The sequence below is a fragment of the Podarcis liolepis genome (assembly GCF_965112155.1).
Source record: "Podarcis liolepis genome assembly, chromosome: 2".
In the NCBI taxonomy this organism is placed as follows: Eukaryota; Metazoa; Chordata; class Lepidosauria; order Squamata; family Lacertidae; genus Podarcis; species Podarcis liolepis.
In genome coordinates, this window is record NC_139555.1 from 64184079 (window position 1) to 64206853 (window position 22775).

The 22775-nt window shown below is 41.9% G+C and overlaps 1 protein-coding gene across 1 annotated transcript; it reads right to left on the minus strand.

Moving 5' to 3' along the window:
• Positions 1–6764: 6764 nt before the first annotated feature.
• NMUR2 (neuromedin U receptor 2) lies at positions 6765–20642 on the minus strand. Its single transcript, XM_083488475.1, has 4 exons — positions 19672–20642; positions 11535–11619; positions 9726–9851; positions 6765–7776 (listed from the first exon to the last, which is right to left on the minus strand). The coding sequence occupies exons 1-4, from the start codon at positions 20395–20397 to the stop codon at positions 7517–7519; spliced, it is 1197 nt and encodes a 398-aa protein (XP_083344601.1). The 5' UTR covers positions 20398–20642; the 3' UTR covers positions 6765–7516.
• Positions 20643–22775: the final 2133 nt, after the last annotated feature.

Consider the following 22775-nt stretch of genomic DNA (forward strand, 5'->3'; position numbering starts at 1 on the left):
CATGTAAATAGGTACTGGTGGGAAGCATAGGCAGAATGCTGCCAGTAGCAGTAATTGATGTACACAAACTCACTTACCGGTAAGTCTTTTGACACAAGGCCCTGCCATCGTGGGAAGCGTGGTGCCAGCAGCAGCAATTATCGGGTTGTGGTCGGGTGGGTACTTTTGACTCTAGGCCCCATCATCAGATGGGGGCAGTGTCATTCTGGCCAGATGCACCTAATGTACTCAGTAGTACACCCCATTGAGTTTAGCAGGGAAGTATTCAGTGGTGGTGCTTGCCCACAGACTTTAAAAGTACTTAATGTATGTTGTTCTGCCAGATAAACCATTGCCTCCCTGCTGCTCAGTATGGCTTCGATATGCTTTGACGAGCAAGCAGTTGGTGTTTCAGATAATTAGAAGTCCATTAGTTGTAACAAAGGAAGTGCAACAGGAATTCAGAAGACGGGTAAGGTTGTCAAAACAAATGAATTTATTACATACCAATATAATTTGCAATCAGATGTTAATGATATGTTTACATGGAAAACACACACTATTATTTATATATGCTAGTTATTTTGTATCTTTAATCAAAGTATGCAACATAGGGTGAAACTTTTTGGGATTATTTTTTTTAATAAAAAATCAAGTACTTCTATTTCTTTGGTCCCCACCCACAAGACATTCAGTTTAGAGATGACAAATAAAGTTGGATGGAAGAATTGCAGTAAGCAGCAGGGATGGCAAAGGAGTGAGTCATTGGCAGTGGAGCTACATTATGGCAATGGCACATAATAACATAATAGTAATGTTTCAGAAAGTAGACCGGGGGTATCCTTTATTTTTCAATTAAGTGGTAAATAAGCTGAGAACCTGTCTATTCTGTTTACTGTACCTGATGTCCACACATTAAGCTGAGCACATAAGAGCTTCAGAGATCCTACTGTTCTGACCTAGACATCATGCTTATCTTACAGCAGGGCTCTTCTGGCTTTCCTACTGATTCCACTGACTCTTAATGTCACTCAACTCTAATGGTAAAGGCACACATCTAATCATATTTGCAACCACATTTGTTTTGCCGCTGCTTTTCTCCACTAATTTATTGTAGTACAGAGAGTGTGGGGGAGAAAGAGGATGTCAAGGGATATATACACAGTATTTTTTTCTGAGGGGGGGTTCCTTTTTCTTGTTTATTTGCTTTCCATTCCATTTTATGCATCAAGGCTGCCTTGCAAATTTGCCACTTTTTTGAAATGGCAAGACCAACAGTACTGCAAAACTCTGCCCTTTATAAGGTGCCAGCACCAAGAAAACGATGGGAAATGAGGGCTCTTGAAAGTCTCCCTTTATTTATTTACTAAATTTCTATCCTGCCTTTCATCCTAAAGGAGCCCATGGCAGCAATCAACAAGCAATAAAACAACCCAAACATCTTTAAAAGAATTCCAGCACTGATGCAGACTGGGAAATATATCTTTAAAAAAAAAAGCTTGTTGAAGAAGGTATTTTATTGTTGTTAGCTGCCCTGAGCCCGGCTTCGGCTGGGGAGGGCGGGATATAAATATTTATTATTATTATTATTATTATTATTATTATTATTATTATTAAGCAGTAGCTGTTCTGTTGGGAGCCACCCACAGTGGCTGGGGTATTAATAATAATAATAGGTACCCAAAAGATGAGAGAGACAGCCCCAGTATAATATTTAATGTGAAGGAAGTCACAAAATATTGTAAGAGGTGCCACAACCTGGATGCAACCCATTGTGTATGGAAAAGACAAACTGTATTGTTTATAACTCTTGATGCACTGATTTCATATTCTGAGCCTGATTTTGTGCATTTAGTTTTCCCCTTTTTCTTTTTAAGAAAAAGTCTTCATGGCAGATTCTTGTGACCACTTGACTTTTTTAAATATATTATTGTTGACAAAGAATTGCTCCTGAACACTGCACCTTTTATCTAAAATTCCAAGAGCTGAATTGAAATGGCTTAGAAGAGATTTTTCTGAGAAAACTATTAGGGAGCCCAGAAATTGCGCTACACTGATCTCCCCACTCTCTTCCTCTCAGTAACAGGCAGCAATGCACAGCGTTGGGAAGCCAGATTAGCAGTGCAGCCCCACACCTGTGCAACCCTGCTGGCTACTACAGAGTCCCCTAAGCTAGTTTTTGAGCTTGGCTCAGGAGAAATCCATCAGCTCCTCTATGCTGAATCACTTCCTTCCACTATGACACTGTAGTGGAAGGAAGTGTCACTCTCTTTCTTTCCCAGTAGAGCATTCCCAACCATGGTGTGCTTAGGTTCGCCAGAGGTTTGCTATGAAAGGTGCTGTCAGATCAAATAGAGACTGAACTGTCGAACTGCTATAGGTTTCCTGACATTTCCACATACCCGTTGTTTACATGCTCCTGCGCAGGCCAGACAGTTAAAAAACCACAGTGGCTTATGATCAATCACACAGAAAAAAGCAGCATTTTACAATGTTGAACTCTGGCAGGAGGGGGAGGGGAAAATATTTTCGGCACTGGAAGATCTGTGATGCTGCCAACTCCTTAAAGCAGCTGACTTTTGATGAAACACTAAGGTGGGGTCTGATGCCTGGATGGGTGCCATTTCGCTTACCAGCTGGCTTCTTTGCCAGCCATGGACTACTACACTGAGTAATCAGAACTATGCTCAGAGGTCTATCACAGCTGTCTCAGGTTCCCATTGCAGAATGTGTTGTACTGAAGCAGTTGGCTGGTTGATGCTACTGGCTGTGTGAATTGTGTGTCATTTTCAAACCAGTGGGTGGGTTCCACGTTTGCATTCTGTGGGGCTCTGCAACTTGTTGTGTACTCCTGCCATCCCTCAGATTTCTTTGCTATGAATCTGTCAGTTTCACTTCTCTCTGTTTCTCCTTTTTCCAAACTTAGCTTCAATTCTCCACATTTCTGCAGGGATTCGCATTAAAAAAAAATCTTCAGGAAACTTAGGCAGAATTTTAAAACATTCCCGTTCACCAAGGCATTGGGTGGGTGAAAAACATTGTTTCGGGCAACTTTGAAATTAATAGTTGAGAGGATACTTGGTTTCTTATTTATTTATTTGAAAATAAAATGATTTTTAAAACAATCTTCTTGTGGCTTGTTGTCCTTTGTTTCTTTGGGAGGGAGGGATAAAAATTATAAGGGAGATGGAAAATAGAACTGGGGCACCTAACCCTGCTCCCTCCTTTTTAATCCTGTGGTGTTAACCTTTAGAATGTACTTTGTATAGCTAAGCATTTAGCTCTATCCTCAGTACATTGTATTTTATTTTACTGCTGTGGCTAGTGACTGATGCAAATAAAGATTCTATCTATCCTGTGATCCTAGCATAGCTAAAGCACCAGTGGGTACCCATTGTGATGAATGCTGGACTGCTGTTGTCAGGGAACTGACATCGGAGCGAGAGGCGAAGGGGAGGCTCCCAGATGATGCTGGCGAAGGACCCAGCACCAGGGGGAGAAGCAGCTCGGTAGAGGAGGAAGGAAATCAGCGCAACACCAGGGATAAAGGGGGGCAGATGGGGGAATCGGAGAAAGGGCTCCAAGACTCTTCACTGGAGATCAGTGAGGAGAGCACAGGTCCTCTGCTACCCACGCCCTCCCTGCGCAGAAGACTACCGCACAGTAAGAGGAGGAGGAGACTGGGTGTCAAACAACTTTTATGTTGGAAGAGGTTCAAGAAACGCCCACTGACGGATTCTGCCAGCGACTGAGGCAGCCACGTTGAGAGAGGGCTGTGCAGTCAGAAAGGTTTAATAAGGCAAATTAGCCCAGAAAGGCACCAGTTTACGCACGAGTAACTCATACCCATTACAGCTGTTTGGCGAGATTTTATGCATGCAATCAGTCATACATTATTTTTAAATATTCCACTAGATATGTACCAAAGAGCTGTAGAAGTCTGGAACTCATAGCAACTGTTCTTCTCCTGCTACTGAGAAAATAATGAGCATCGTTTTTTCCAGTGAAACCCAAAGCGTAGCCCTTACTGGTAAACTGTATCCATTTGACTGCTTAGGATGGAAGGGTCCCTTCACAAGTTATCATTCAAAATGTTGCCAGTGCTCCCAAGTCACTGGGATAGTGTAATTTTTAGAAGCCTTGGTGTCTGCAACTCCAAATCGCCTATCAGATTGCGAGTTAGCAAAACATTTAAAGGTATAAAAAGTCACATAAATAGTAATTCACAATGAAATTGTGATTTTAAAAAAGAGAATGTTAATGATTGAAGGAAGGAATAGGTTAAAATGGATATAAATGTAAATAACTGAACTTATATATTTCTCCACTTGGGGGTAGTAAAGGATTTGCCAGTGTCTGCAGGGAGAAGTAAAGTGTCCAGTGATCATTAGGATCTATGTTTATCTCAAGAGGTATTTTAATAGTGCACTGTTATTTTGTGTGAATTGGAAGTAGAGTTTCACATTTGTTTGAACTTGTTGCCGTTTAGCTGAACTGGTGAAGCAGCATTTCTGAATACATAAGTTTAATCTTTTCTCTGATAAACACTGAGCTATGTATTAGTAAGATATATGCCTATGTGTAGATACTATGGAAATCTCAACATTCAAATATATGTATATGTATGGGTTAATATGTGGCAATTTGACCATTTCAAGAGTATACTTCAATTCCATTTGATTTTCCTTGTGAATAACCTAGAAATTATGGGATGCATATGATAGAGGGATCACTGTAATTTGAACAAGATTTTCTTCCTTCTCTGAACAGTAGAGAAGAAAGAGAAGGAACACAACCTCTGAGTTTTGTTTTGATGCATCCAATTTATCTACATGTACCAGGACTCTGTTCAGTGAGAAAAACACCTTACACATGACTAGTGAGAAGATCTTCCATTCCTTACCACATGTTGGAGTTTGACACATCACAGATTTGCCTGTTGACCTGTACATTACACACATAAATGCCGCACTTGTATCTGGACTGGTACTATGCTATCAGAACCACAAGAACAAACAATACCAAAGAAATAATTATGCTCATTCCACAATAGATAAAGTAGGTGAATATACAATACCAGAATTTGTAGAGCCAGTGATAGTCTCATCTCTCAATTGACACAGTAGACCCAAATCTAAAAGTGTGCAAACTTATGTACATGTTATGTACCTTAGAGAAAGTCCCAATGAATACAGTGGGAAAACATGCTTCAGATTGCATTGTAAGTATGGGACTCTGTGCTCTGTATTCACATGACTTCTCCCTACTCTGCCTGACTGAAAATATTAATATTAATGGGAATGCATTTGACTGTAGCAAATATGCAAATCAGAACAAATTCTTTCTGTCCATCTAATGCTACTTTTTCCACGGGGAGTTGTAGCATGTTGTTTATTCATTTAGGCAAACTAAACCTGAGTTTTAACTAATCCAGATACCTGAAGGAGCACCCCTTCCCACCTCAGTCTGAATTTCCCTTTAGATCTTCAGCTGAGGCTCTTCGCCAGGCACCTCCTATACTGCATATACTATTCTACCCCAAAGGAGAGAGGGCTCTTTTAGCTCTGGTGTCTCAGTTATGGAGATTTCTAAAGAGCTTTCTTAAAGAGATTTTTTCCAGTCAGGGGCCTAGAAAGGTGGGGGCGGTTCGCCCCGGGTGCCATCCGTGAGAGGGGTGACAAAAAGGCACACCGCAGGGGGCTTGCCCCGCCGCCCCCGTGCTCGGCAGAGCGCCCTGCTGCCAATTGCCCTGTGCGGTGGATCGCTCCACCCAGCGGATTGTGGTGGATTGCCCCGCCCGGCAAATCACCCCACCGCCACTGCCGATCGCCCCATGAATCACCCTGTGTGGCGGATCCCCCCTCCACCGTAGCTCACCCCCCCGGGTGCATGGCATGGCCACCGTTCCGGGCACCCATGCAGCTAACTCTGCCACTGTTACCAGTATCTACCCTGCAATATTTTAGGCACCAGACAAAGAAGATTTTTATTTACCCAGGCAAATGAACTCATCATAAATTTTAATTGATCCCATGACCTTATCAGTTGCTTTATTATTGTTGTATTGGAACATGGTGTACCCCAACCTTGGTTTCCTGACAGGATGGTGGACAGTTTAGGAATGTTTTAAATTTAAAAAAAAAAAAAGCAAGGGATAGATTTTAATCACAATAATTACTGAATATGGATAAGGGAATGAGACAGTCATTGTAGTGTAATGAATAAAGTTTCATACAGTTCTCAAAAATGTCCTCTGATCTCTTGAAATGTTTGTTTTCTCCCATGAAAGAAGCTTTTGTCCCATTTTCAGGGTGCTTTAGAAAGTCTTTAGTTTGTATTTATAACACTGGTGAATGCAGGACTGAGCTTACCTTACTGTTGCAAGCTGGCTGAAGGTGCTGTGCATATATATTTATTTCTATTCAATAGGGACATGGGTAGCACTGTGGTCTACTCTGTGGTCTACCACTGTGGTTGGCATTTCAAATCCCCATCATAGGGTGAGCTCCCATTGCTCTGTCCCAGCTCCTGCCAACCTAGCAGTCTGAAAGCATGCCAGTGCAAGTAGATAAATAGGTACTGCTGCGGCAGGAAGGTAAACAGCGTTTCCGTGTGCTCTGGTTTCCATCACGGTGTCCCATTGCGCCAGTAGCAGTTTAGTCATGCTGGCCACATGACCCAGAAAGCTGTCTGTGGACAAACGCCGGCTCCCTTGGCCTGAAGGCAAGATCAGTGCCCCAACCCCATAGTTGCCTTTGACTGGACTTAACCGTCCAGGGGGGGGTCTTTTATCTTTTTACCTTTTTTCTATTCAATCTTTCTTCCAGCAGTCTCTAACCTCTCTGGATGCTGGTGCTACTTGATCTTAATAGCTCCATGGCATGAGTTACCTCATGATGCCTTTCCCCTGGGGATTAACTGAAGCAGCAGAAGTTGCAGAGAGTGGCTACCAGGGGTCTGAGATTGTTGCTCTTGCTGGTTTTGTTTTTAAGGGAACAGCTTCCTTTTATTTATTCATGCCTTTCTTAAAAAACACTCTCATTTTCTGTACTGATTTCTTTAAAAGGAAAAATAATAGCGAACAGCTGTCAAAGACATGGTAGGTGCCTCCTCTAGCTTCTTACACTTACAGGAAAGCCCAGATGAGGCCATAAGAGGACTTTCTGGAAGTATAGATACCCGGGAAGGCTGTAAAATGAACACCAACAGAAAGACAATTTGTAGGCTGAAATGGTGCTCCCCAAAGCCCCCAGTCTCCACAAAAGGAAGTGTGATTTCTATTTCTCCTCACATCTCTCACGTGGGCCTTCAGCATCCAACAAGGTGCCCTTATGCACGAACATCTCCTGCACAGCTGGGAAACCATGTGGATGGGGCCTGATTGTGTAGCCTCTCCCACGGAACAAGCCCTGCTCCTCCTGGTACTGAGGAAAGAAACACACGCTTGGGTCATTCATATGATCTTTCAGCTGTGCAAGAGCTGGTCATGGATAAGTAGCGCCCGTGCGGCTGGGAGGACATCCAAAGGTCACATTAGTCACAGACCCCCAGACAGGTGAGAGCTGCAGACAGACGACCTCTGCGGATATGGATGGCTTCTTTCTTCTGCAGACCCTGCAACATTGAGTTCCCCAAGCATGAAGATGCTCCGCTGGGATGGGAGGCGACTGGTAGTGTGTCTGGGGTGCCAGTGTTTGCACTGAGGAAAGATGACACTCAGGAAAGCCATCCTAAAACGCCTGGACAGCAAATTGTAGATTATAGGGTTAACAGCAGAACTCAGATAGAAGAAAATGCCTAGGAGAGGGGAAACAGCAGAAAGAAACAGGGAGACAACTTGTGAGCTATAGTTCCTCTGCTCAGCTTAACTGGCTGACAGGAACAAGGCTAGTTTTATCAGGTGGTGCATTTACAGGCCCTGTTTCTGCCTAATTAAAGGCAATGTTTTTTAGATATATTAGCTGCACTTGTTCTCCAAGACAAAAATTATTGCAGTGCTGTCAAAGAGATTACAGTGCTCCAGTCTGAATACAAAGCAGTTAAGGGAAAGGAGCTGTTATGTTCAAAGCTTGTAAGAAAATGATCCGCTACACCTTGGGACCAACCTAAATTACCACATGACAGCTGATAGCAAACCTGTGTCTTTCAAAGACAGGTCTGCCTAATTATATATAAATTAAGCAGTATGTGTGTGTGATTTAAAGCTGGAGTGGGGAAGCTTCAAGAGCCGCATTTCCTTCTGAGCAACCTTTCCTGCCCCCCTCTTCTCATATGCCAGCAATGACTGGGGCCAGAGGCAAAAGTGCAAGGAGCAATGAATGCTTTGTTACACACAGCACTCTATCCTCCATTCAGACAAGCGAGAAGCACGGACAGGGTTCATCTGTCATGGTTGTGGTGTATCTGGTATTCAGCCATCATAATGGACTTCCACTACATACCAGAGTTGCTCGGCTGGTGGTTATTGCACCCTATGTATTTGCATTGTGTCTGCAGCAGTAATATAATGAGGTGCTTATAAACCCTTGGACCTACAACAAGAATTTCTATCATCTATCTATCTATCTATCTATCTATCTATCTATCTATCTATCTATCATCTATCTATCTATCTATCTATCTATCTATCTATCATCTATCTATCTATCTATCTATCTATCATCTATCTATCTATCTATCTATCTATCTATCTATCTATCTATCTATCTATCATCTATCTATCAATGATCTATCTATTTCTTCCTTGTACTTTCTAATGAGATTCCTTGCTTGGCTGAGAAATCAGCAAAGAGAACATTTTGTTTATTATCCCATCTATATTAGAGATGGTCTAGTAGCAATAATAATGGGTTTTGCTTATTTTTACGAGTAAAAATGCTGAGTGTGGGTCACGATGGCCTTAAGAAGTCATGCCATTGTGGCACCTTTGCACCTTCTCTGTTTTGTGAACCTTAGCACAGATTTATATTATGGGTCTTTAAGTCACATCTAAGCTATCAAGGACGGAGGGAGAGGGAGAGTATTTGTATTGTTCTGCAATATAATGCTTCCCCCACCTACAATAGCACAGGAGCACAGACTTTGGAGGAAGAAAGGCTAGAACCTTCATCCAGTAGTGGACAGTGGAGTGGTGGCAATCATCTGACCTTCAGCAGAGGGGGGTTTAGGGCAACATGACCGGTTCTGCTGCACTGAGCATGGAGCCTGAGCAATGGATAGAGCAAAATGGAAAACAAGAGATGGGGCAAACACTGAATTTTGACCTCGCACAGGGCACTGCTGAAATTTGAAAGACCAAAGTCCGCCCTGACTTCAGACACCTGCATCACTGCTGCATACCAGGATAGCCCATTGCAAATGTACCAGAGGAGCCAATTCTGTGCTCTGGTTAGTGCATTTGCACTGCACCAACCCTGCCACCACACCACCTCTCTGCCCTGGTGTGCAGCAGCAACACGGGTGACCAGAGGTCAGGTGAGCACCCCACTTCACCCCACTGTCTGCTACTGCCTTTTGCCTGACCCACGGCCCTTTGTAGTGTGGAAGGGAGGAAGAAAACACATTTTCATTCAGCAGTTGATGTTCACTGGAGAACATTCTTTCCAAGTCTCAGTTTATTGAATGATGGTTTTCATTGGTTTATCAGAGGGTCATTTTATGTCATTCTGACTGAACATAACCATCAGAGTTTTCTTTTGGGACGCTTTGCTTGTGCTGAACAAACTGTGAGACAAAGAGAAAGTTACCTGACACCACATGGATTAAGTTGAACATATTGGCAAGAGGTTCTGTCCAGTTTACGACAAAGCTGTAGAAGAGTCGGTCTGTGTGGAACGGAGCCCAGCATATGCCGAAAACAATTACTAGGACAACTGTCAGAGAGAGAAGAATGAGGGAAGAGCAAGACATATAGGCTGTTATTTTACTGCATCAAACCAGGTGATTCAAGAAAGCAAATGAATACTTCAGATAGCTTCCCACTCTAATCAAACAGAAATATCATTTTTTTTTCATTTGTAACATTTACATTCCTCTTTTCTGTTTTGCTCATACAAGATAAAGTTAGCTTACAAGAAAAGTTTGATTCTGCACTGATATCAGGCTTCAGTATTTCATTGATATATATTTTAAATCAGTGTGTTATTTTACAAGTGGAATTAAATACTTTACTGGTTCTTATTGAACATTCTACTTAGAATAAGTGAACTCTAGACAAGCCATTGCCAGTGCAAATTTGGATGGGGCTGTATAAACTGAAGGTCTGGCACTGCTTCTCATGGGACATTATTCTATCAGAGGAATGGGCAAATTTGTCAATTTTGGTCTCTCAACGTTCTTTTTCTTCTCTTTTTATTAATATTAAGTTCAGTTATCCACATTCCCACATCAGCTTGTGATTTAAAAAGAACTCATCACGAAAATTCATCAGCATGTTATGCAAATTTATCTTAGTATGAACATTTTCCCTAACATAATGCACTTTGGATATTGTTTTCACAAATATATGCGTTTTATGCACACTTTACCATGCTGCGTGTTTTTATGTACATATTACTTAGCCGCAGGATGACAGCATATTGTTTTGGGAAGTGTGAATCACATTTAAGTGGAAACTGAATTAAGATTCTCCACCATCCCTATTTTAGCATCTGCCACATAATGTAACTACGAGATGCAAGACTTTCTCAGGACTCCTGTATCTGTGGGTGAGCTTGGCCTACATGTAGATTTGGGGAAAAAAACAGCCCTGTGCCTGCATGGACACCAGATCTATCTCACCCACAGGTGCAAGAGTCCTAAAGGAGTCTTGCACCCAATGGTATCAAGACAGACACATGCATAATGCTTTCCAGATGTATTCATTGGTTGTAAGTCACTTTGGGTTGCCTTGGGCAAGATATAGTGACACTATTGCTGCTGTTGCTAAAGTAATAATTATTCATGTATGAAAGAGATTCATGTATAAAATTGCTTTGTACAGTTCTTTGTGTCTGTAATTGCATGGAAGCTTCCAAGTCCTTTTTCCAAATTACTCACAAGCAGAAGTGGAAAGTCCTGGTTCAGGGCAACCCAATGCACATCTACTAAACCAGGGATTGTCAACCTGGTCCCTACCGCCCACTAGTGGGCATTTCAGGATTCTAGGTGGGTGGTAGAGGGTTCTACGGCACAAGCTGAATCTTCCTTCCATCAAGCACTGGTGGGCGGTAAGGAAATTTTACCATCAAGAAAGATACATTAGTTGGTGGTAGGTATAAAAAGGTTGACTACCCTTGTACTAAACAACGAACCTCATTGAATTAGATGGGACTTACTCCTTGGTTAGTAGTACAGGGTTGCGGACTCGATTCCTGAAATACACTGCACATACATACTCTGCAACTCTGATTAAAATTGCAGGGAGGCAATGCAAATAGGGATTGCCACGTTTGACTGCCATCTGGGAAATGTCCCCGGGAAATAGGGACATCTGGTAACCTTATCCTAAAATACATTATCGTACATTGGCCTGCCTCACATTCATTCATAATGCAAAGCACAAATTTGTTACTTACATAACATCTTAGTGACAGACTTTCTGGATGGTCTTTTAACATTAATTCCCATTTCATCTACTTCCAAAGAACAGTCTCCTCTCAGCTGGTAATTGGAGGAGAAAAAGTCAGGAAACATTGCTGTAGGAATGGATCTAACAACATCAGTGAAAATCAGTTTATCCTGGAAAAACTGGTGGAAAGTATTGTTAAAGATAAAACAACATATAGAAAAACAAGCATGACCACATTTGGAATACTGTGTAGTGTATAGTTAAGATCGCCTGTAGTGTACAGTTAAGGATATTGCAGAGATAATCAGACATTGTTGGACTTCAGTTTCCATTATTCCTGATTATTGGTCATGCTAGCAGGGGCTGATTGAACTTACAGTGCAGCAACATCTGGAGGCACTAAGTTAGCAACTCCTAGAATTGTAGAGTTGGAAGGGACCCTAAGCATCATCTTCTAGCCCAGCCCTCTGCAATGCAGGCATCTCAGCTAAATCATGCATGACAGATGGCCATTCAACCTCTGCTTAAAAACCTTCATGGAAGGAGAGTCCACCACCTCTCATGGGAGTCTGTTCCACTGTTGAACAGCTCTTGCTATCAGAACGTTCTTCCGATGGAATCTTGTCCAGTCCATAACATGCACAAATGTCCAGTTCTGCAACATGTACAACCAAGAAAATAGGGGTGTTACGCCCATATAGGTAACCAGACAAAGCAAGCATGCTGAAGGCTCATGGCAACATTAAATTTGAACTCCTTTGCTTGCCAGAACCACTGGTGTTATATATATGAAGTTTAGTTTGTTTGTCCATGGACATCAGCTTGGCACCAGAAATGGAGAGTGGGTGGGTTCTTTGGTAACCCTGTGTGTGTATTCATCAGCTCTGCAGCTTTCAAAAGAAAGGACATCATGTATTAATGTAAGCTATACTATTTCTTGCTTAGGCTACCATTGATTTGCAGTGAAATAAGGCTTATTAAGAAAGCTACCCTTTTAATTACTAAAGTGCTGTCAAAAAGTCTTAGAAAGAGAGAGAACTCTGAACGCCAGGAGAAACAGAGAGAAGCCAAGAAAGCCATTTTCTGGTACTTTGAAAATGACTGTCAGCGAACGGGGATCTTCACCTCCTCCAGCAGTCCATTAGCTCAGAAAGAACCAGAGGTTTATTGTGCCAATTTGTGCTCCACACCCCTAGTATCACACAGAATCTTATTAACAGGATAAAGTCAATGAACTCAGGGAAAGGGGCATCACATGTGTAGAATGTGCAAAAGTATTCAAAATCACTCAGACCAACAGCCAAGTAAAGCAGAAACAACAACCCCCCAAATTGATAAGGAATAGAAGAAGGGAGAGCAATAAGAAGCACCATATCAAATATATTCTAAAACTGCATGTATGGAGAATGACAATGTTCCATGAACATTGTCCTACCAAGGATGTGAGCTCTAATTCCATTGGGGTGCTCCAATCCCACATGTGATCAGAATCATTTGAGAGAGATGAGGGGTGAGCAGGCTAGCTCTGTCCTGCCCACTACCATCTTCATCACCTTACTGAGTCATAAGCAACCCTCTTCAGTCGGAAGCCCATTCCTCTCAAGGTTCTAAATCATGCAAGGTTCTAAGTCTACAGGACTGGGGGGTGGGGGAGGCTCCCCAATTCAGGAGTTATGCCTCTGGTTCGTGAAGGGTGCTGGCAATAGGGGGCAGAAATAGCAAACTCATCCCTGCAAGATGGATTCCAATGTCTGAATGGAGGTTTAGTTTCAGTAGTTAGCTAAATGCAATAAAATTTACAGAACCAGAAAAACTAATATCCCCTGCTTCCCATAATCCTCTTACTGATGTGGTGGCAAGTAATTTTTGAAAATGAAAATAAAATTCACTTTATACTGCCACAATGGGTTGGGTCCAGACTATGTTACTTGGACTGAGGGTTCTACTGAAGTTATTGTGAAGTTAGTCATGACTAATAGGAACTGAATGCTATTAAATTAGCCTGGATTCAACTCCAGCCAAAGAAAAGCAAAAAATGAAAAGGTTTAGCTCAATTCTGAATTTAATGGCAAGAGATTATGGTTTGAACAAGTTCAGATTGCTGTTTAAATTATTATTTCTTTAGCTGAATGAGATGCATTATAAGAAAGTGTGAAAATCCCTGTCCAAGATCCTGTATGCATTTTATTTTCTGGTGAATGGATTGCGGAGGCATCTGTTCTGTGCTTTTTAAACTTCATTTCTTTCCAATATAGAAAGATGTACTTACACTTAACCTTTTCCATGGTGCTTGAAAAAATGAGTGTATAGCAGGGGGTGGTGGAGGACACAAAGGAGATCTGAGTGGGGGGAAATCCATCCTAGAATATCTTGCCTCTATGAAACCCAGTGGCGTAGCGTGGGGGGTGCAGGGGGGGGTCGGCCGCACCAGGCACAACATCTGGGGGGCACACTCCACGGGTTAGGGGGCACAAAATCCACGGGTTAGGGGGCGCAAATTACTTTCCTTGCCCCGGGTGCTGACAACCCACGCTACGCCACTGATGAAACCTCTGGTGAAAAGTGGGGTACTAACATGCATGGGCAAATAGAATTTATTTATTCTTATTGTTCATTTGTTATTTTAATTTCTATCCTGTCTCTCTTATGTATATCACCACCAAAAGCTGCTGAGAGCAGCAACACTGCAATACAGAAGTTTGGTTTGACTTTAAATCAGTTTTATATTTCCAATGGGCCTTAAAACCTGGTCCTAACCATGTTTCTATGCACCATTGATTGTGGGTTGTAGCTAGACTCAGTTTAACTAATGAAGATGGTAATCTAGAACGGGAGAGAGGAAAACCAAAGGAAAACAAACCATCATTTGCCAATGCCTTGCTGGGCTCATGCTACTTCCTGGTACAGTTGCATCATGTGCACATTCACCACTTAGAGAGTCTAACCCCCCCCCCCAATGGATCTCAGACATTGGCAAGGGAAGGGTGACTGAGGTTTCTGCCACAGCAGAGAGAAGGCCACATATCTTCTTCCAAGGTCAGACCAAGGTGTCTACCCTCAGAAGTGGTATTCTAAAACATTCTTCAGGACACCTTCCCAGGGACCATTGTAGGACCAGTCTTGACCCAACCCTATGACTGGTATAAGATCCATATCAGCGCTCCACGATTGCAATATTAATCACAACTAATTTTATTCTGAATCACGCCCACCATGTAGCTGTGATCTATTACAAAACCAAATCAAATTTAAACATATGCTCAAATCCTACTTAATACCTATGAGAATAATTGAGCAAAAACAAGGTGCAATAGAAAGACATTTATTTGCTATTACTAATGGTGATTAATTACTAATCAGATGGCAAGGCATTCTTATTGAGTTTTGTAATGATAAGTGCTTTTAATTAATAGCTTGGAAAGCAAAACATTCTGTAGCTTTTAGCAAGCAGGCAGCTGGATCTAATAGGCAGAATACTGTAAAGTAAAGCTGCATTTTCAAAAAATGGCTAAAAAGAAGTGTAGATAAGCCTCTTGTCTGGAAGCACAATATAGGTTTCCCATGATTTCTGTGGGCTCTGTCTTTGTCTCCACCTGCTTTATGCTTTAGGATTTATTGCTCATAAAAGCTCTTTTATGAGCTTTTAAGCTGTGGTCAATATGAAATCATTTCTGTCATTTATCAACTCATCACAGTCTTCCAGTGTTTAATATACTCAAAATTCATTTCTGTTTGGTAATATATTTTTACTGCTTTAACATGCAAAGCAACTAATGGCTGCTATTTTTGCTACATGATTCAGTGGCTGGCCTTTCCTGCCTGAAAGTTTTTTCCCCACCCCAGAAAAAGCCATGGAGTATTTATTGTGGTAGCATGGCAATAAACTTGAAAAATGCCCCATAGGAAAAATTATCCTTTTGCCTACATATTTATTAAATAAAAACATAGTCCCATATTGCAATTAACCTTCAGGCATTTGCAAATACTATATGACTTTTTTATTATTACTCTGCATTCCTTGCAGCAAAACTCTTGGGATTTATAATACTCACAGTTTAAAACTGCTATCATGCCACTAGCTGAATAAAGTCGCATGAAGCTGGTGGGATTCCAAGATTGTACACTTACACTTAAGGGTGCAATCTTAAAAATACCTACTGCTATGAACACATTGGGACTTCCATGGAATTGCAGTGTAAATTGACTATCTCTGAGGTCTGAAACAAATTGACTTGGATTTCAGTTTCATGAATTGCCTCAGAAATATATTTGTAGTAACAATGTGTACGATCTCATGGAAATCACTAATGCACTTAGGGATCATCCAGATGACCTATTTGCTGGGCAAAGCTTATGTAAGGGTTAGAATTAATCCGGTAGTGATTGGCAGAGCAGAATGGAGTAGGTCAGTGTTGCTCACCTGGTTTCCCAGTGTGGGGGTCACTGTTGGTAACTGAGAGGGAGAGGGGTCAGGGCTAGATGAGGAAGCAGGAATGCAATGTAGGCACAACAGAATAAGTATTGGATTGGCTCTGCCACTGTGCCAGCACCAAACTGACCTCTCTGCTGTCGCACCCCTTCCCATATCCCTATCAGATACCAATAAAAAGGTAAAGAGACCCCTGACCATTAGGTCCAGTCACGGACGACTCTGGGGTTGTGGCACTCATCTCGCAGTAGCAACCTCTATTTTGGGAAGCCAGGTGAGTAATGCCACACCACCCTGCTCTGCCCCACTGACTGCTTCTGGTTATATTCTTTGCCAGGAGGATATTAAAAAATGAGCACGCATCCTGATTTGCTTGTAGGGTGTTTATACATGTTTCTGTTAGTCGTTTGCTCACCTCACACTTTTCATTGCATTTTCCCATTGGTAGCAAATGGCATGAGTGTACTGATCAATAACAGAATAATCAAGGAAATGGCAACCAGCCCTAATCCTGTTACATAATGTCCTGGGATATCAGTGTTGCTGATTAGCAAAAGTTCTAAATACATAACTCATGCCTTCTTCCTTCCCTATAAGTTTACTGAGATTGTCAGCATCACTTTGTTTTTCTGCCAGTGGAGGAAAATAACTCATTTGCAATTAGTTTCTAAATGGTTGAGAGCTGTATGTTGAGAGCTTTCTGTCCTTCTGTCCCCCCCACCCCAACCTCTGCTAATTAATGGAAGCATTGTGTGTTGAATGCTAGAGCATGCTGGTGGGGAATGAGTGATTACTAGGGATAGACAAATCTGTCCATTTTGGTTTCTCTCAGTTTCTCATTTTTCAAATCTTAAGTTCAGTTCTCCACATTTACACATCAGTGTGAGGTTGGGTTTTTTTTTAAGTCCTCATGAAAATCAGTCAGCATTTTATTGCCAGTTTCTCTGAATATACACAATTTTGCATGATTTTTTTGCCTAATATGCACATTTTTTTTCAAATTTCCCCACATAGAAAGTTTTATTTGTGCATTATATTCACTAATAAATGCATTTTTATGAACACTTTACCTCAGCACAGTGTTTCTCAAACTTTGGTCTCCACCTGTTGTTGGTCTACAGCTCTGACCACTGGTCCTGCTAGCTAAGGATGCCTTAGTATATGCATTTTCATACACATTATTTTGTGTACAATCATGATTCTATGATTCATTGGAGTCCTCATGACTACTATTTAAAGAACAAAAATCAGGCTGACACATAGCATCTCATTTAGCTTGGCTCTCTCCAAATCACCAAAGGGGAAAACCCCCAGCCCTAACTTCTAGTGGACATGGGTGAAGAAAGTTGTGTAAGGTTACTTCATTTCCCCCTCAACCTGGAATACAAATTGCTGCGCCTACCACAAATATTCCCTGTTTTTTTTCCTGGACATAACTGTAAAATCAGGTAGCTCGGGTCAGAATCTTCCATAACTCAACTAGAACATGACTATTACAGAAGAGGCTGGGTCAACAAGGGGAAATCTGTCACTTTCAGTTTCTTGTTTTCCCATTCTTCAACTCAGTTCTCCATATTCCCATATGGCTTTGCATTTTTGCTTTAACCCAATATCCTCATGTGAATTCGCACACAGATCGTGTTATCTGTGTGCTGCCTTTCTACAGTTCAAACCATGCTCAAGGTGGCTTGCAACATGAAAAAAACAATCACAAAATTATAAAGTAACAAAAGTAGTCATAAACAATAAACAAAACACCAAAAATATACAATGAAACTGAACAATTTCCATATAAATCACAAGATCCAAAAATAAAGATACAAGAAAACCAACAGCAACAACCCTCCCCTCAGTAACCCCCCAAACAATACCTCAACCCAAGAGTCTGATCAGCAGCCTCAGATCTTACAGCCTCCCCTAATATGCACATTTCTGCACACCAGTTTTCTGTAACATGATGCATTTTTGCATGCTATTTAGAATCATAGAATTATAGAATTGGAAGGGGCCTGGAGCACCATTCACTAATATATGCATTTTTGTGCACATTGCTTGCCTGGAGAATCTGCATTGCAAAATTAAGAGAAGTGCATTTTTTTCCCTGCTTCACTTCATGTATTGTTTTAGAAAGCGTGAATCAGATAAGTTCACCTTAAATGCAAACTGAACTGAACTTCTAACCCATCCCTACTCTCAGCCTAGCTTTTAAAGCTTTCAGGGTTCTTGCAGGTTAAAGAAATCCTACTTTCCCATTAAGGTTTCAGGATTTCTTGTCTTCTTTGCATTCAAATCCTCACAGCTAGAGAGAAAGAGAGAAGCTTGTTGTGAAACAGAACATAATAGACACAAATATGGTGCTAGGGTGTGTGTGTGTGTGTGTGAGAGAGAGAGAGAGAGAGAGAGAGAGAGAGAAACGTCGCTCTCTATGTGATTATCTCAGTCCACAATCAAAGTGTTATCTTCTCTTTCTGAATGAAATGGCATATTTTCCTGTTCCACACAGAACAGGTCAGGATGAAAGCCTGTGCAGAATGACTTTGATGCTGGACATGCAAGGAAAACAATACTTTCATACATAATAGGATTAATCCCTACTTACGTGCACCTTAATCTTACAGAACCAGCACCAACACAAAAGGTGACGTTTAGATCAATGATTCCACTGCTGTTGCCTTTTGTGAATGAAGCCAGAAGAATATATCGTAATGGAAGAGCATACGCCATAAAGAATAAAGCATCTGTATATAAAAGGCTGAAATGGTAAGCAAAATCCTTTTCAAATCATCCGAAAAGCTCCTAACTGTGGATTTGGTGTAAGGTTTGACCTAGTGGGTTTTTCCTGTAACACAAGAAGTGACTTCATTTCAAATGGATTATTATCTGAAAAGTGTCTGATGCTGTTATAAAACACCAAGACAGCCTTATGGTGGGTTTTGATTAAGCAATTTCTGTAGGATCCCTTTGAAATAATAACTTCCTGCCTGAATGAGGGCAGAGGGAATCATTTTGTGGCAATAATCAAACAGTAAAGAAGGAGAGTAATTGATAATGCAAACTTAGCAGAACCATTCTGGTTTGTTTACTCAGCTCAGGTATTCCTTTTTCTAGCATCCATGCCAGTTGTTTTATTATTAGCCCATAGATGCTCTTCTGCCTACCTTCTTGAAAAGTGCACATGTGAAATTGTATCGTACAGTGATGTGGTATGCTTGTGTGATCTCATTCATAGGCAGTATTGAGTTCAGTGGGACTTATTTCTGAATAAACCTGTTTAAGATTAGGCTATAAGAAAAAGAGGAAAAGTACTAAATATTCTTAGACTGATTGCACTTTTATTCTTAATCAGCATGCACTGGCTAAATGTTGATTAAAAAAGCAAACTAATACGTAGATCCTTTTGCAAATGTGAAAAAGGGTGAGGATGAAATAGGAGTTGGAAGAGTGCTGGAAGAAGATATGTGTGTGATTTTTAAAAGTCATAAATAGGTCGGGTAAATGGGTTTCCATTAATTATTGGGCAATGAATGGTTATGGGAAGCGAATGTCCGAAGCATTACTTCCACATGGCAGAATCTAAACTTCTGTTGCATTGCCAGAAAGATAATGGTAAGCCAGTAGAGGCTCAATTTTAAACAGTTTAAAGTACAGGATGAGATGATTTAAGATGAGATGGACCATTAAAGAAAGTTACACAAAAAGAGGATGCAGGACTCACTTTCATCCCCATCAGGCAGTAGAGCACACTGATGACACTCATTGGCAGCACGTAAAAGAGGAAGGAGCTTAACTGGATGATACAGTTGTAGATCCACATGGGCTGAACCACAGCACACGTTGCTGAGCCAGGGACTTCTGTGTGATTTGGGAAATACTGCAGTACAATGCCATGGATGCTGGTGTTGGGAAGAGAGAAGAGGACAGACAGGAGCCACAGGGCAATGATGATCCTCAAAGCGCGCCGCCTGGTGCTCTTCAGCTTGGCTCGGAAGGGGTGCATGATGGCCACGTACCGCTCTATGCTGACTGTGGTGACGTTCAGGATGGAGGCGAAGCACACCGTCTCAAAGAGAGCCGTCTTGAAATAGCACCCAGCCAATCCAAACAAGAAGGGGTAGTTGCTCCACATTTCGTAGACTTCCAAGGGCATCCCGCAGAGCAGGACCAGCAGGTCGGAAATGGCAAGGCTGAAGAGATAGTAGTTAGTGGGCGTTTTCATGTTGCGGTGCCTGAGAATCACCAGGCACACTAAAAGGTTGCCCGACACTCCAACTAGGAAAATCGAAGCATATATCCAAGTCATAGGCAGGAACAAATGGCTCCGTCTGGGTCCATATAAAAAGGTAAGGTAGTCCTCAGTGCTGTTTAGGTATCTTCTAATAAGTGGCTCCACTTCATCCTCTGTTTGGTAGACACCTGAAGATATGTTTGTGATCCAATCCATTGCGGGTATAGTGGATGAAGAATCTCTTTCCAGGCTCCAGTCTGACCTAGATTGTCCAAGATTTTCTTGTTTCAGATGGCTCACTTTTCCAAGTAAAAATGGGACAGAACAGAACAGAGAGATAGAGCAATAGAGAGAAAGAGAGAAATTATGGGGAGAAGGTGCTGGGGGGAGGAGAGAGAGAGAGGGAGAGAGAGAGAGAGAGAATGTCCTTTCAGACTCAAAAGCATAAAGGCACTGAGAGAAAAGAAGTGTGTGTGTATATGCATATACAGATATGTGTATATGTCTGCCTTGGCTATTTTAACTGTTCACTTGTGAAGAGTCCCTTCGATAGCAAGCTCCTCCCTTCTTCCAGATACTCATTGGCTGGCTACGTGAATCAAATGACATGTTGATCGAGCTGGTCTTTGCTTTCCTGACAGTTACAGTCACTGAGCTGGGAGTAAAGGTGGAGGGAAAGAAGATAAGAAGACTAGAGCATTGAATCTGAAAGCTTTGGTATAAGGCCACCTGTAAAATTCTTCACCTTGTTAGAGGCTAAGTGTCCCTGTGGGAGGGGGTGCAGGCTGTGTGCTGCAATCAGAAGTTCTGTTAAAGTGAATTATTTTGGCTGGAAGTTGGCGTGGTGGTGTTAAAACACTGCAGTTTATAGGTTTATTCCCTTTATAGATTTGAGTGTTCCACGTTAAGCAAAGAGGAATAAACCATGGCAATAGGTTGGCTTTTCATTGTAGAGATCTATTCAAAGAGCAGTCCTCTGCATCAGTCAGTTTCAACGGTATTAACATAACACCAGTGCACGCCTGGAGGTGGAAATTCACCACATGAGAGCACTATACCAGTGCAGATCTGGGGAAGTAGAAACCCTGGAATGTATTTTAAGGCAATCAGCAAAATGCCAAGAATTGCATGCTGCATATAATGCGGTGTCACTTTTTTATAACAGCAACAACATTATCCTTGAGGATAGTTCTGAGACCTGGTGATCCAGAGTGTGGGATCTCACACCGTCAGTTCATCTCTGACCAAAGGGAATAAATGTTGCTCATTTTTTAAAAAAAATTCCAATTCTAAGCAAAGCAAACAAAAACACCCCACCAACTAGCAAGGTAGATTAGAAAGTTGCTTTCCAAAGTGATTGGCATGCAGAACATTTTGTGGGGAGTATTTCAAATTGGTTTAGGACTGTCATTTTTTTGTCAAGTGGTTTGAGTAATGGAAATGAGCATTAAGATAGGCATGCATCAGAATAACTCTAAGCAGTTTCATATGATTAGTCCTGTTTTGTTTAAATCCATGGTTTTCTGTTGTGTGTCAATCCCCCCCGAGCCACCCCCAGGAGAATAAAGGCACAAGGACACATAATTGTAGGTTAAATGTTAATGGGCAAAATTTAGGCCACAGCTTTATTGGTTACAGAATGTGAGCGGTATTGGCTTAGGCACTAGCATCAACAGACTATATCTGATTCCTGCCCGCCTTGCAGGAAGTCTGGTAAGGGTAAACCTCCAGTAGGGGGAGCCCCGACGATGTGGATCAGCTAGAGCCCCCCTGGGTTCCTGCTGGGGTCGTGGCATGGCCCTAGCTGCTCCCCGGGCTTCAGACGAAAACCACACCCCCATATTCCTTTAACAGAATACCCTAGAGCATGGAGGGGCAGGTGGTGGCCGCACCTCCCCTCCCCCCCACACCGCAAGTCCAATGCCTAACCACCAAACCTTACAAAGTTGTGATGATTGCTATGAGGTAGGCGAAAACCAAGTGGTGCAAGGATGCCTCAGAATCGCGCCAAGGCTTAAATCGTCCCCGGCCATGGCACCAAGCAACCTGATTGGCCATCTGCCAACCTGACATGACCGGTGTCTTCCCCAGCACGACACGGGGCACCGTCCCGCCCCAACACTGTGGAGTGTGGCTAGGTGGCCAGACCACAACCCGGCCCCACCAGGAAGTAGACCCAGTCTATATGCATACTAATTCCCATAGGCTTGTGTGCTTCCCTCACCCTGTTTCTTCACTGTGCCAAAAATGAGATCAAAGGTTCTGCTTTTCCTGCTAAATAAACTTCGTTTCTCTCTAAGATAGAAACTCTGTGAACTGTAGTTTGTTTAAACCATGATTAGTGAGAACATGCCTTGGTGTCGTAAGTTGGCTTGTTCTGATTGTGCTCTGGGCTGCTGGAAAAAAAGGATGCTGTATCAAATAGTCTGGCAGTGTAGTTTATAGCAATCAGTGAGAGCAAGGACTTAACATTTTAAAAAATGAAAACTTTGTGGCTCATACAGTTTCTCAGCTATCGGCAATAATTTCCCCAAGAATAAAAGGCTTGATGTTACACAGCTTTTGCCTATTCACCTACAGTGAATAGTGCTTGA

Coding starts and splice junctions, on each gene's coding strand:
- NMUR2 (XM_083488475.1), bottom strand. CDS start 20,397: ATGGATTGGATCACAAACATATCTTCAGGTGTCTACCAAACAGAGGAT. Junction 11,620..19,671: donor ACTGCCTGATGGGGATGAAA/GTGAGTCCTGCA, acceptor TCCAATTACCAG/CTGAGAGGAGACTGTTCTTT. Junction 7,777..9,725: donor CTTAATCCATGTGGTGTCAG/GTAACTTTCTCT, acceptor CCCCTCTCCTAG/GCATTTTCTTCTATCTGAGT.